The sequence below is a fragment of the Borostomias antarcticus genome, assembly GCF_949987555.1.
Source record: "Borostomias antarcticus genome assembly, chromosome: 2".
In the NCBI taxonomy this organism is placed as follows: domain Eukaryota; kingdom Metazoa; phylum Chordata; class Actinopteri; order Stomiiformes; family Stomiidae; genus Borostomias; species Borostomias antarcticus.
The window spans coordinates 2,950,884-2,965,883 of record NC_140235.1 but is presented as its reverse complement, the minus strand read 5'-3'; the positions used below and the strand labels follow the sequence as shown (position 1 = coordinate 2,965,883).

Sequence of the window (15,000 nt, the reverse complement as noted above, 5' to 3'; positions counted from 1 at the left end):
AGAGAGATACAGGACCAGCAAATAGTGGTGGAAGGATCCGGACTGTGGACACCGTCTTGAAGTGCTTCAACATCCTCTTAGAGAGTCTCTAGTCCAACAGTGTCTCACCACAGACAGGAAATACATCAGGTAAAAAGGAGGAAGTGGTCTCCTCCTTGGACATGCAACATCTGGTGTAACAGTCCAGCTCATTGTCTGATTGGACAGGAGACGGCGCACGATGATGACATAGAAATGATATGGTGTATCGTCGTATCCAAGGGAGACGGCGTTTCTAGCATGATGGCACAAGACTGGTCAGCCTCTTTGACGTAAAGGGATCTCCCCTGTGAGAAGGGGAGAAGAAGAAGAAAATCATAAAGAATAAACGACAAGATATCCAACATGTCAGCGTCTCTAGATGTGTGTGAATTCTACAGTACCTGTTTTTCCAGTGTGTTCTACCAGTGTTTTTAGACTGCCAGCGTGATGTGTGATAGATAGAAAATGTATGCAAGATTACATAGGCTATACTGACATCCTATGGCCATCAAGTGTATCAAATCAAATCAAACTTTATTTATATAGCGCATTTCATACACAGAGGCAACACAATGCGCTTAACAGAGAGCAATGGGGGGGTGGGGGGGGGGGCATAGGTCCCACTCCACCCCTACATATTCCAGAGGGAAGCAAAAAAAACAGTTTCACCTGAGGGCCAGAAAAGTGAGCTGTAAATATTCTTCCCTGACCTCTCTCAACGAGACGATCGAGCGAGCTCCTGGAAAATGTTTGTCTATTGGAAGTGTACAGAATTACAGATTATAATCGTATTAGTGTGTTCCATTTCTACACTCTATATAATGTATCCATTATTCCCTGGATTACAGTATAATCCTTTCAACAAAAGTTAGTATATTCCCATGCATGTGGGTAGCTTGGGAAAAGACAGAGGGTGTGGTACAGTAGAAAAATGCAAGAAAGTTCTGAGGAGCAACAACATGTTATAAACATTACCTGGAAGCAACATCCTTCAAAACAAGTTCTTACTTTTCTGTGGGGACAAGCAGAGGACACAGTGAGTGAGAGAGGACATTTTGGCAGGAGGCCAAAATGTCAAGCCATGCGAAACATAAACAGTGTTATGTATTATACTCCAATGAGTTACACTAGAATGATAATTCATCTAAAAAGTTAAAATGTCACGGTACGGTAGATTGTACATCACAGTATTTTGTCATACAGTAAAAGTCTTCTGTCACGCAAGAGTAAAAACGAACGGGGGGGGGGGGGGTGTAGATACGGTAGACAGAGATACATTATGTATGATCTGATTCGAATTCACAGTATCACTTGGCATGTCATCTGTGTTAAACATAATCAAGTTTTATGATTTCTGAAATATAGAGAAAGTATTTGGTTGGGACTATATCAAAGTTGTAAATCAAAGATGTTAGTTTAGTTTTACAGCTGCAGTAGCATCTTACCCAACAAAGAAGTGTTTGTACAGTATCTGCGTATTTGGCTCCTTGGACACCGTTGACATGATAGCATTCATATTTGGCACGTCTATTCGCCTGTGTCTTTCTAATGTTAGCCAAACACAACATGTCCGCTATGCTCTACTTAAAATGAGTGTGTTCTATTGTCCACCCTGTACAATAGTAACTACAGTACAAACCAAACCATTCAGACAGGACTTAGCAGTGATGTTAACCTTCACCATGTTCTACTCCATTCACTTATGCTAACAACGTTAGCGATCAGAACAGTAGCATGAAAATGTCTTCTGGTCGATCTAGCGGTCGTAAAATAGTAAAATAGCCGATATATCAAGAGACGGGCATCATTAGATTACTCTCGGCTTACTTCTAGCAAAGTGCGTTTTAGCAGTTTGCAGCCCATTAGTGTCGTTCTAAGCACAGAGAATAACCGACCATTCACCACTAATTCAGTTGGACATTTCCCCATTCTGTATGGTGCCCCATTCCGATACCTGTATCTCGGGTTCTGGGGGGGTGGCAGCCGAGCATATATTGGACTAAATTACTGATTGCTCGGGTATCAGAACTAGTATTACTGAAAGGTAGCAATGCAGCCGTGGGACATGCTTTATCTGATTGGCTGGTTGGGTCCACCAGGACGAGACACGCCCACTTACCAGGTTCCGAGGGAATTTGTCAGAGGACGTTCCGCGGTCCTGAATCCCTCCATACTTGATGGAATGACAGATGACAACAAAAAGAAAGGAGGCCAGAAAACAAGAACAGCTGAATCCAAAAGTGAAGTGAAGCAATGGAGGATGTTGACAGTGAAAACAGAGACGATAGTAAATAAATAAGAATAAAAACAAGAATACACTGATGTCTTCGCGATGAAAATGGTGATACAGTACTTAACGCAAATCAATCGTGATCAGCGGTTTGCAAATGATAGAAAAATAATGAACGAGCTGTAACATGGATTTCCTTTTCAGCACAACTGTTTCTAAGAACTCAAAAAGCATGAAGCGTGCTCTTTACATGTGAAGACGTAGCTCTTGTTGTCCCCCCACTGCTGGAGACACCAGCTGTATGGTTTGTTCTGGCCCAGCTAGGAGAGACCAACAATACCCTGTGTCCTACAGTAAATGAGTTGAACTCACCTCGTAATACGTAAACACAGGCCGCCATCGCCATCGAATTGGCGGCTTTTCGGCAGTGCAGCCAGCTAAAGCGGCGTTTATGAGAGGTCACGTGTTTGTAAGTCAGAGGACCCGAGACCGAACCCGGTAAAGGGCGAGTTAGGGTGGAAGGAAAAACTATCGAGCGATGCAGCGACGCCAGTCGGAACTACCCCTCCTGTCTTTCCCTCAGGGTGGCACACTGAATCAGGGCGGACGCCGAAGGTGTCCTCAACAGAGAGCATTGTGGGTAGTGGACCGGGGCGGCCATCTTTACAGTACCTTCTTCTTTGCCTGGAGCAGCTCTTGGTAGGCACTGGAACGGATGAAGCGGCTGTAGGAGTCGCTCTTCATCAGCTTGTAGATGTGCTCCTGTCAAACAACACAAACAGCTGCTTGTCAAAATGGAGGTGAGGGTTAAACACACAGGTACAGTAACGCTTAAATACTGTACCTGGGGGAATGAGTGTTAGAGACAGGTACTACTTAAATACTGTACCTGGGGAAATGAGAGTTGGAGACAGGTACTACTTAAATACCGTGCCTGGGGAGTTGAGGGCACACAGACACACACGTACTTAACGTTACGATGTGTTGCTCAGAAACTCCATCACCTGCGGCTCCAAGAGTCAATTCCGTCTGGTGTCTGAAGCCCGGCCTGCTTGGAGCAGTTTGGATACGCCCACATGCCCAAATAAGGCCTTAGAAAAACGTCTCCATCCGACTGAGTTTATATAACTGCGTTGTATTGAAGCACCAGTAACTAGACAGTAGCAACACTGTCACCAGCTGTCCCTATCCAGCCAACCCCACCCCGTTTTTACTCTTGGCTCTTGTCTTTCTGTCTCCCCACCTCTGCTTAGCGGCTACACCTCGTTTACTCTACATTCTCTATGAGCCTGTTCTGCTGAGTGCTTCTATCTATCTATCTATCTATCTATCTATCTATCTATCTATCTATCTATCTATCTATCTATCTGTCTGTCTGTCTGTCTGTCTGTCTGTCTGTCTCTGTCTATCTATCTATCTATCTATCTATCTATCTATCTATCTGTCTGTCTGTCTGTCTGTCTGTCTGTCTGTCTGTCTGTCTGTGTGTCTGTCTGTCTGTCTGTGTGTCTATCTGTGTATCTGTCTATCTATCCATTCTCAGCACACATGCTCTCACTGATTGGACCAGGTGTGGCCACACCTCTATGGGAGGAGGCAGTATCAGAGCTCCAAACTGCATGTTTTTTCTTGATCCGACAGAATTTTATTAATTGCTTGTCTTACAATCCTACAAGCTGTAGATGTTTTTACTACATAAACAGTAAGCTAGTGTTGACCTAATCCAGGTGAATAGTTAAAAACTATGCAGACTTATGAACCAGGTGAAAGATAGTGTTCAGGAAGGCTGGTTGGTATTCATTGGGTTTATCTTAGCCGTTCTAGGCCTGATACCGTGGGGTTGGACCATCCTGTTACCTGCGCATCCTCCATACTGTTACCTGCGCATCCTCCATACTGTTACCTGCGCATCCTCCATACTGTTACCTGCGCATCCTCCATACTGTTACCTGCGCATCCTCCATACTGTTACCTGCGCATCCTCCACACTGTTACCTGCGCATCCTCCATACTGTTACCTGCACAGCCTCCATACTGTTACCTGCACAGCCTCCATACTGTTACCTGCGCAGCCTCCATACTGTTACCTGCACATCCTCCATACTGTTACCTGCGCATCCTCCATACTGTTACCTGCGCATCCTCCATACTGTTACCTGCGCATCCTCCATACTGTTACCTGCGCATCCTCCATACTGTTACCTGCGCATCCTCCATACTGTTACCTGCGCATCCTCCACACTGTTACCTGCGCATCCTCCATACTGTTACCTGCACAGCCTCCATACTGTTACCTGCACAGCCTCCATACTGTTACCTGCGCAGCCTCCATACTGTTACCTGCACATCCTCCATACTGTTACCTGCGCATCCTCCATACTGTTACCTGCGCAGCCTCCATCCTGTTACCTGCGCATCCTCCATACTGTTACCTGCGCATCCTCCATACTGTTACCTGCGCATCCTCCATACTGTTACCTACGCATCCTCCATATTGTTACCTGCGCATCCTCCATACTGTTACCTGCGCAGCGTCCATACAGTTACCTGCGCATCCTCGAAGGCATAGCGTCCGGGGTCTTTGACATTCTGGGTGGTCTTGTCGTAGCTCTTGGAGTCCACGTTGATGGCACTGGGAGCGCCGGGAGCCAGGAACTCCGCCCAGATCTCCTGCACCCGCGTCGGTACCTCTCTGATTGGCCGCTTCTTCAGCTCCTGGACCGCCAACCAGAACCTGGCCACACCCACAAACAGGGCGGGGTTAGAGACACCTCCTAAGCCCTCAAGATGGGACTGAGACACCTAGGTCACATGCTGTAGCACTCAACCCTATAACCCTACCCCCTGACTTGTGTATTTCTGTATTATGAATACTATTTTTGCTCTTTATTGTGACCATCTGTTGTGAATGCTATTTCCATAATCTATTCACAGGGACATTAATGTAGTCTATTAGGTAAGAAATTCAATCTGCAACTTTAAGTAGATTATAATGACTCTCTCTGTCTCCATTGAGAATGGCTGTCTCGGTCTCAACATTTCCTCCAGGCAAGAAGAGACATACTGTTCATTCACCAGCAGAGGGCGTATCACACAAATCAATGCGCTTGCTTGCTGTGTGTGTGTGCATTTTTGAGAGTGTGAGCATGTATGAGTGTATGTGTTTGTGTGTGTGTGTGTGTGTGCGTGTGTGCATCGAGTGTGTGTGTGTATGTGCGTGTGTATATGTATGTGTGTGTGTGTGTGTGTGTGTGTGTGTGTGTGTGTGTGTGTGTGTGTGTGTGTGTGTGTGTGTGTGTGTGTGTGTGTGTGTGTGTATGTGAGCGTGCACCTCAGGTTCTCTGAGCTGAACTCAGACTCCAGGAATTTGAGGAACTGCTCGCGGCCCACTGGGTCTTTCAGCACCTCGTTGATGCCGAACGCCCACCTCTTCACCCTCTGCTGACCCGGTTCCTTACTAGAACACACACACACACACAGTTAAATCATCCTCTGCTGACCTGGCTCCTTACTAGAACACACACAGTTAAATCATCCTCTGCTGACCTGGTTCCTTACTAGAACACACACAGTTAAATCATCCTCTTCTGACCCGGCTCCTTACTAGAACACACACACAGTTAAATCATCCTCTTCTGACCTGGCTCCTAGAACACACACAGTTAAATCATCCTCTTCTGACCTGGCTCCTTACTAGAACACACACACACAGTTAAATCATCCTCTTCTGACCTGGCTCCTTACTAGAACACACACACACAGTTAAATCATCCTCTTCTGAATCATCCTCTTCTGACCTGGCTCCTTACTAGAACACACACACAGTTAAATCATCCTCTTCTGATCTGGCTCCTTACTAGAACACACACAGTTAAATCATCCTCTTCTGACCTGGCTCCTTACTAGAACACACACACAGTTAAATCATCCTCTTCTGACCTGGCTACTAGAACACACACACAGTTAAATCATCCTCTTCTGACCTGGCTCCTAGAACACACACAGTTAAATCATCCTCTTCTGACCTGGCTCCTTACTAGAACACACACAGTTAAATCATCCTCTTCTGACCTGGCTACTAGAACACACACACAGTTAAATCATCCTCTTCTGACCTGGCTCCTTACTAGAACACACACACAGTTAAATCATCCTCTTCTGACCTGGCTCCTAGAACACACACAGTTAAATCATCCTCTTCTGACCTGGTTCCTTACTAGAACACACACACAGTTAAATCATCCTCTTCTGACCTGGCTCCTTACTAGAACACACACACAGTTAAATCATCCTCTTCTGACCTGGCTCCTTACTAGAACACACACACAGTCAAATCATCCTCTTCTGACCTGGTTCCTTACTAGAACACACACACAGTTAAATCATCCTCTTCTGACCTGGCTCCTTACTAGAACACACACACAGTCAAATCATCCTCTTCTGACCTGGCTCCTAAAACACACACCACACACAGTTAAATCATCCTCTTCTGACCTGGTTCCTTACTAGAACACACACAGTTAAATCATCCTCTTCTGACCTGGCTCCTTACTAGAACACACACAGTTAAATCATCCTCTTCTGACCCGGTTCCTTACTAGAACACACACAGTTAAATCATCCTCTTCTGACCTGGCTCCTTACTAGAACACACACAGTTAAATCATCCTCTTCTGACCCGGCTCCTTACTAGAACACACACACAGTTAAATCATCCTCTTCTGACCTGGCTCCTAAAACACACAGTTAAATCATCCTCTTCTGACCTGGCTCCTTACTAGAACACACACAGTTAAATCATCCTCTTCTGACCTGGCTCCTAAAACACACAGTTAAATCATCCTCTTCTGACCTGGCTCCTTACTAGAACACACACAGTTAAATCATCCATCATACATATAGGATGGTGATCATGTGGAATTCATTGCACTGACCATAGTGCTGTATTTTCCTTCTTTGAACTTCTTTTGATAACAATTTACAAATGTTTTGTTACAATTATTTTAGATGTGGGATTTCGTAAGTAGCTGTGTTTTTGAACTATTGTATTTTACTGTTATTATTGTATTTACTATCATGTTTCTTTCTTTTCTTATTTTTTCTTGAATTATATTTATGAATTGTAGTATCTTCTGCATTATTGTATTGTACTGTATGTTTTAGTTGAGGACTCTTGGAAGACTAGCCGATGGCTAAAAGAGATCCTAATAAACAAACAAACAAACAATCCTCTTCTGACCTGCTCCTTACTAGAACACACACAGTTAAATCATCCTCTTCTGACCCAGCTCCTTACTAGAACACACACAGTTAAATCATCCTCTTCTGACCTGGTTCCTTACTAGAACACACACAGTTAAATCATCCTCTGCTGCCCTGGTTCCTTACTAGAACACACACAGTTAAATCATCCTCTTCTGACCTGGCTCCTTACTAGAACACACACACAGTTAAATCATCCTCTTCTGACCTGGCTACTAGAACACACACACAGTTAAATCATCCTCTTCTGACCTGGCTCCTTACTAGAACACACACACAGTTAAATCATCCTCTTCTGAATCATCCTCTTCTGACCTGGCTCCTTACTAGAACACACACAGTTAAATCATCCTCTTCTGACCTGGCTCCTAGAACACACACAGTTAAATCATCCTCTTCTGATCTGGTTCCTTACTAGAACACACACAGTTAAATCATCCTCTTCTGATCTGGTTCCTTACTAGAACACACACAGTTAAATCATCCTCTTCTGATCTGGTTCCTTACTAGAACACACACAGTTAAATCATCCTCTTCTGACCTGCTCCTTACTAGAACACACACAGTTAAATCATCCTCTTCTGACCTGGCTCCTAGAAAACACACAGTTAAATCATCCTCTTCTGACCTGGCTCCTAGAACACACAGTTAAATCATCCTCTTCTGACCCGGCTCCTTACTAGAACACACACAGTTAAATCATCCTCTTCTGACCTGCTCCGTACTAGAACACACACAGTTAAATCATCCTCTTCTGACCTGGCTCCTAGAACACACACAGTTAAATCATCCTCTTCTGACCTGGCTCCTAGAACACACACAGTTAAATCATCCTCTTCCGACCTGGCTCCTAGAACACACACAGTTAAATCATCCTCTTCTGACCTGCTCCTTACTGGGACACACAATCAAATCATTTATCTGGGACGCAAACCCCTGCAAACCCCTGCATTTCACCTTGACAACCTCAAGGAGAGCAAGAACAATCTAGAAAGCTTTCTTGATAACATGTACTGTAAAACTGTAGGACCAGGGGCTGATGATGTTTTGTTTTTTTATTGAATCTTTATTTAACCAGATAAAACTCGTTGAGATTAAAGGAAGTGTCTTTTTCAAGAGTGACCTGGCCAAGAGGGCAGCACACAATAAAAACACACAACCATCCAGGTTTCATACATACACAACAACAATAAAACACATAACCATCCAGGTTTCATACACACACAACAACAATAAAAACACACAACCATCCAGGTTTCATACACACAGAACAACAATAAAAACACATAACCATCCAGGTTTCATACACACAACAACAATAAAACACACAACCATCCAGGTTTCATACATACAGAACAACAATAAAACACATAACCATCCAGGGGCCTCATTTATCAAAGAGCGTGTAAATTCCGGTGTAAAAGAGGGCGTACGACGAAAACGCGGAAAATGCGAAATCGAGCGTACGACGAGAATATATACACGCTTTTCGGATCTATCAAAAAGGTCGTACGCCCTTTTCTGCACGAGAAATCCGAGACTGGCGGGGAAGAGAGCGTACGCGCACGCGCCCCGTGTTCCGCCCTCGCCACGCCCTAATCCAACCATATATGGTCAAAACCATGAGTGGCCAAACGTGGTTTCCCGGAAGGAACCGGCTTAAAAAGGTAGCGTGGAGCACCCAGGCGGGACAATGAAACATGGAACGAAGAGCTAAGAAGAGGAACTTCTCGGAGACGGAGGTGCATGTGCTAGTTGGTGAGGTCCACGCGAGGAAGACAATCCTCTTCGGAAGGTATTAATAGCCTACCTTTGTCTGTTTGCTCCTACAGCTTAGTAGCCTACTTTAGCTACGTTTTGTGCATCTAGGATTTGGCATACACGGACATACTGTAACATGTGGCTGTGAGGAAAGCAAACATTCTGTGGTAGGCTATGATTAAATTAGGACCAAAAACAGGGAACAATAACGCAGATGACCACTTCATAATGTTAGAACACATTAAACATTTTCCCCTCTGGGAAATTAAGACTCATCTAAATCACCCGGTAAATCACAGCATTTATTTGACTGCCAACAGAAAAACATATCAAATGAATATGGCTGCACAATGAAATGTTTAATGCATAATCAAGTTCACAGACAAACTCAAAGAAAATGATTGAAATTGTTTCTCCAGACTCTGACGTGGGGTCGGACTCAGAGGAGGGGGAGTCTGCAGTGGTCCTTGACCTGACGGTCGTGCCCCCGCGAGTTGTAGCCTCCACCTCCAGCGCCACGACCTCCACCTTCTTATCAGCTTTGAATATATATCTTGGCAAACATAACACGGGATGATGTACAAGGAGGGGACAGATACCTAGTGAAAGTACTATTGGTTGCTAGTAAAAAGACAATAACGAGGGCTTGGTATAAGGTGGAACGCCCAACCAAGGAGCAGTGGCTGGGTGTTGTGGAGGAGATGTATGTTAGGGAGAGGTTCACGCATGCATTGAGGATGCAGGAAGGAAAGTTTGAAGGGAGATGGGAAAAATTGATGGATTATAGAAGGAAGTGTGATGATACCACTAATATTAAAATTGTCATATTTGAGTAAGAAAAAAAAGCTGCATGGATGGATGTACCCATAAGCTGTTATTGTAGGTTTTTATGTTTTATTGTATTGTCGTTGTATGGATGGAAAATGCTAATAAAGATTAAAAGTAAATAAGACAAAGAATATGTATCTTGGCTATGGACACACCAACAAGCCAGCCGTCACGCGCAGCGCCTGCCTCCAGTCTAGCCCCTGCTGTGCGCCAGGATGAATGAGTCATGCGTGGAGCCAGGCCACCGTGCCACTACACTTGTGATGAGCATGTCACATATGATTTGGGTATTTCTAGTGTGCTAGCGATTCACATAGACGTATTCATTCACTGATGGTGCCCTTATGTGGGTGCAGTCGCCATCGCCGTCACCTCTTTGGAGTTCTATCTCGGCCAGTAGGCCGAGTAGCGCCGGATTCATTTAGGCTCGCATTACGCACAGGAGGACTGTCATTTATATGCTTACCAAAGAGCAAACAGGTCCACATGATCACATATTAATGACAATCTAATTGGTCAATTATTGCCGTTTGATGGAGTGCCTGCATTAGGTGTGTGACATATAGCGCGGAAAGGTTTTGGACAGCGCATAGGTTCAGTTTGGGGAACAAATCCATATCGGACCATGAATGAGCCGGTTAGAGGACACGTCTAATCTTGCATTGCGATATATGTTGGTGCTGAATTGGCCTAGTAGCCTACATGATTGTGCGTTCATGAACTGTCGCTCTTATTCTCTCCGTCAAACATAGTAATTCACCGACGCACCACCTGCGTCGCCAGTTCCCCCTGTGTTCAAAGAGGGCGTAGAACACCGTGTAAATCGGTACGACAACTTGAGAGGTGTCGTACAAAAGCGCGGAGAAAGGCGACTAAATTTCCGCCCTTTTATCGGCTTGATAAATCGCAATGTGGGGGGGGCAAATGGCGTACGCCTGAAATCGCGAAAAAGACCGTGTAAAAGAAGGCGTACCTCAATGATAAATGAGGCCCCAGGTTTCATACGTACACAACAACAATAAAACACGGATAGGAAGTTTCAGGAGTGCGTAGGCAGTATAGAGTTTAGGGACAGAGACACTTTCAAGCTCCAAATCCTTAAGGATTTCCTTAACCCTTCGATACGACCACGTCACCGGCAACATTTTAAAAATATCTAACAAATATTTAATAATATTAAAAAAATATCTAACAAATCTAAAAAATTCCTCACTCCAACACTTGCTGAAAGCTGAGAAACTGCGCTTTCTAGTATTATAGGGAAAATTCAATTAATATTCAAAATGTTGTCACTGTACTTTCAGGGTTAAAAGGGTTAACCCTTTTAAGGCATCGTGTGAGATCAGTTCAGGGAGTTTTAAGTCCTTTTGGAGGGCGTTCCAATCAGAAAGGGCAGCACATTTAAAAGCAGTTTCCCCCTTTACAGTGTTAACACTATGGTCCATATGGTCCATGTATGGTCCATAAGTGTGAGGTACATGCATACAAAATCTGATGTTTCTCTCTCATATACACCCTTACGTGTCTCTCTATCACACACACACACACACACACACACACACACACACCTGGCCTCCAGCTCCCAGACGGTGGTGTCATCTGTGATCCAGAGGTTGGAGGGGTCTGGTGGGGTGAGGAAGGGGTCGTACTCCACATACTGCTCCGTGTATCCTAAAAGACTGGGAACGAAGCACAGAAGAGGAATCACAAATCTACGTTCACAACAGTAGCCTCGTCAGCACTAGCGCTGCTCTGCACTACGCTCTAACTCCGTCTGGAAAGGTGTTGTATGACCTTGCGTTTTCAGAGTCAGGAGGGACTCACAGTAGTGTAAACAGCATAATGTAGCTCTCTGACCTCGGAGAAGAAAAGCAATTTAATAGTATATAGCGACTGCAATCAGGCGAGGTAACGCACACTCCTACAGGAGTAACCTTGCTGAATAGGAAATGACAAACGGTCACTTTGCTCCAGTGCGTTCTGGCGTGTGTGCTGGCGTGTGTGTCCGCCGGGCCAAGCAGACATCACGGTTGCTTAAGCTCGTAATTACATGCAACATTAGGCTTTCAAGGGTTCAACAATGGATCAATGGGCGACTGGATAAGGACCCAGCGAACCTCGCTCACCTCTCGGCCACCTTGGACATTTTCAGTCGATGCCGGTCTAATTGCACTTGCCAAAAGGTGATCTGAAATGTTGGAAGAGAACAACTTTCTCAGCATGGCTGTCCATGTGTCACTTTCAGCGCTGATAACCTGCAGGAATTAGAAATTCGGACCTCTGGTTCTTTAGGGCAATGTGGGCGATGCAGCACCAATGGGAAAAGAAAGAGGGATTTTTTTCTAGCCCGTTCTACCGGTGTTAGCTTCTCGTTTGTCCTGCTTCTGAATATCATTGACCAATCAGTGTCGAGTCGTGTTCTGTGGAAAACCAGGCCTTTTGGACGATTTCCGTCTGGTTGAAAATCGTCCAGGTTGTTTTGACAGACTTACTGTACATGTGAAATCTTTTTTTCCGTACTGTAGGCCCTGTAATGCCATCTGTATGTTTTCCGGAGGTGCTTTTGCACTAACGTGTTTACGTCATACAGTATGTACAATAACACAGCTGGCGCCAAGCTAGTCACATTCATCACGGCTAGCGCTAAGAGCAGGTTGAACTCAATTCAGTCATTAATTATTTGGATTATATGCTTAAATTGTGTGTGTGTACAGTAGGTCATGTGTAGGTCGTTTTTTTTTATCACCGTCAGTGTAGGCGTTTACTAAATCACTGAAAAACTCACTGAAAGACTGCATGGACATCTACAGGAAGCTATCATAGACATGCATCATTTCTCTGAGAAGGTGAAAAAGAATGAAACATTAAAGATGCATGTGGTCAGATGTCCAATCAAATGAAATAGAAAGATAAAAGTAGCCTACACAACAAATACTCACACTTCTAGATGTAAATGGAATAAGTAGCCTAAATAGTTTGATCCATTGCACATTATCAGGCCCAGTGCCACTGCTCTTTATTCTGGATTTGCTGCACCTAAATAAAATGGAGGCCTGTGTGATAACTGAACCAGATGATTAAGAGTCAATGTATTTTCCGTTAATGCTAAAGTAGTTGCCTTTACATCCAAATGTGTCTTTGAAGGTGAAATGATAAATGGCAGAAGCCCATATTACTGATGATCACTGTGGAATGTTCAAATTCCTTTTTCATTCATGTTCATTCATCGTAGAGCCAAACATTATTCAAGACTGACAATGAACGAGCTGTCCACAAATACTGTAGCCTACCGTAGACTATGTACACTAAGGGAAAATCTGGTTACTGGTGGTATTTCTACACAAGATGACCAGAAAAAGCAAATTGTTCAAAACAATGTGACAATGTCAAGCAACTGTAGCTGATTAAGGTTAATTTACCTGTTGAACAGGTCACATTTCATTGCCATCAACCTGACAAGGGACTACAGATGAAAATTAGCCTGGTGGCTAAATCTGGCATATTTACATTGATTGATTGATTGATTTGTGTATTTATGTATTTATGTATTTATTTAAATGTTTGTTATTATGTGCTGATAATAAATAAATAAATAAAAATAATATAAATAAATAAAAAAATAAAATAAAAAAATAAAAAAATAAAAAAATAAATACAATTAAAAAAAACATTAACCCTCATCGCAATTGCCCTTCTTGGGAGATTTGACAGGAGCCGCCACCGGACCCCTGCATTAGTTAAATAGCATTTTGATGCCCCCCTTTCCAACCAGACGTAAGAGCGCCCCCTACTGCACCCACCTTGTCCTGCAGTTCCTCTTCTGTGGGCGGCTTTGCCTCTGGGGCCGGGGTGTGGGTGGGGCTGTGAGTGCGGACATCATTCTGCAGCCCGTATACAGACTGGGGAGGCGAAACAAGCACACCCTGCCCAGTCAGAGTCAAACAGCAGTCAGGTGCATTTATCTGGCTGGTTGAGAAGCGTGTTTCTGAGTGTGTTTCGGTGTTCCTGTGAGAGAACATATTTGTCTGTGCTGTCTCATTTAAATAAGTGGATGTGGAGGCAGAGAGTTAATAGAGAGACTGCACCTTTCGTGTCTTGTGGGGGTTTTTCATCCGGGAGGACTTCTTAATGTCCACTTCTGTCGTGTTCACACACCCCGGCTGAGGAACGACGGAGAGAGAGAGAGAGGAAGAGAGAGAGAGAGAGATTCTTTACATTCATCCCAAAGCTTCCTGATTTCCCAGCTAATAAGGAGTTCTGTTGTGCAGAAAGCAAAACCAGCATGCCCTTTGCTCCCAAGATGCTCTTCAGATGGTTGTTCCCAGAATGAAAACTGAACTAGGAAAAAAAGGCTTTTAAATATGCTGCTCCATCGACGTGGAATGAGTTGCAAAAGAACCTGAAATTGCCAGGATTGATTACACTCGGTGAATTTAAATCCATTTTAAAAGACTATGAACCCCGTTCTCTTGGTCAGTGCAACTGTGTTTGATAACTTGCCCTACAACTGATTCTTGCTGTGAAAGTATGTCTCTCTGTATTGTTGTTATGTTTATTTTCTTGCTGTAACTTTGTTTCTGCTGCCTTCTTGGCCAGATCTCTCTTGAAAATGAGATGTTAATCTCAATGCTGCCAATCTGGTTGAATAAAGGATTTGATTTGAAGGAAGCACTGTATTTCCATGCCAGATTAGGAATAATCCTGGTACGTTTTGCGGTGTCACACCTCCGTTCCAGTAAAATGTAAATGTGTAGGCGCTACCGACATAAGTAGTAGATGAGCCAGTGGGAATCAGACTGTAATTGAAGGGGCCCCCTCCAGGAGCTACAAGGCTAAGTGACTTGACAACCTTGCTGTGGAATCAGAAATAAAATTGATTATGCTGCTCAGAGGCATGC

The 15,000-nt window shown here is 44.1% G+C and overlaps 1 protein-coding gene across 1 annotated transcript in view; it reads right to left on the bottom strand.

Annotated features, from left to right (window-relative positions):
• Positions 1-1,012: 1,012 nt before the first annotated feature.
• The window catches only part of rgs7a (regulator of G protein signaling 7a), a gene marked incomplete at both ends in the record, with an annotated part of 63,664 nt that continues 49,676 nt past the window's right edge, over positions 1,013-15,000 (bottom strand). The window contains 8 exons of the mRNA XM_084457012.1: positions 1,013-1,033; positions 2,924-3,013; positions 4,799-4,985; positions 5,583-5,708; positions 11,671-11,781; positions 12,229-12,290; positions 13,903-14,001; positions 14,188-14,262. Coding sequence (XP_084313138.1) covers positions 1,013-1,033; positions 2,924-3,013; positions 4,799-4,985; positions 5,583-5,708; positions 11,671-11,781; positions 12,229-12,290; positions 13,903-14,001; positions 14,188-14,262 — 771 coding nt within the window. The remainder of the gene's footprint in view (positions 1,034-2,923; positions 3,014-4,798; positions 4,986-5,582; positions 5,709-11,670; positions 11,782-12,228; positions 12,291-13,902; positions 14,002-14,187; positions 14,263-15,000) is intronic.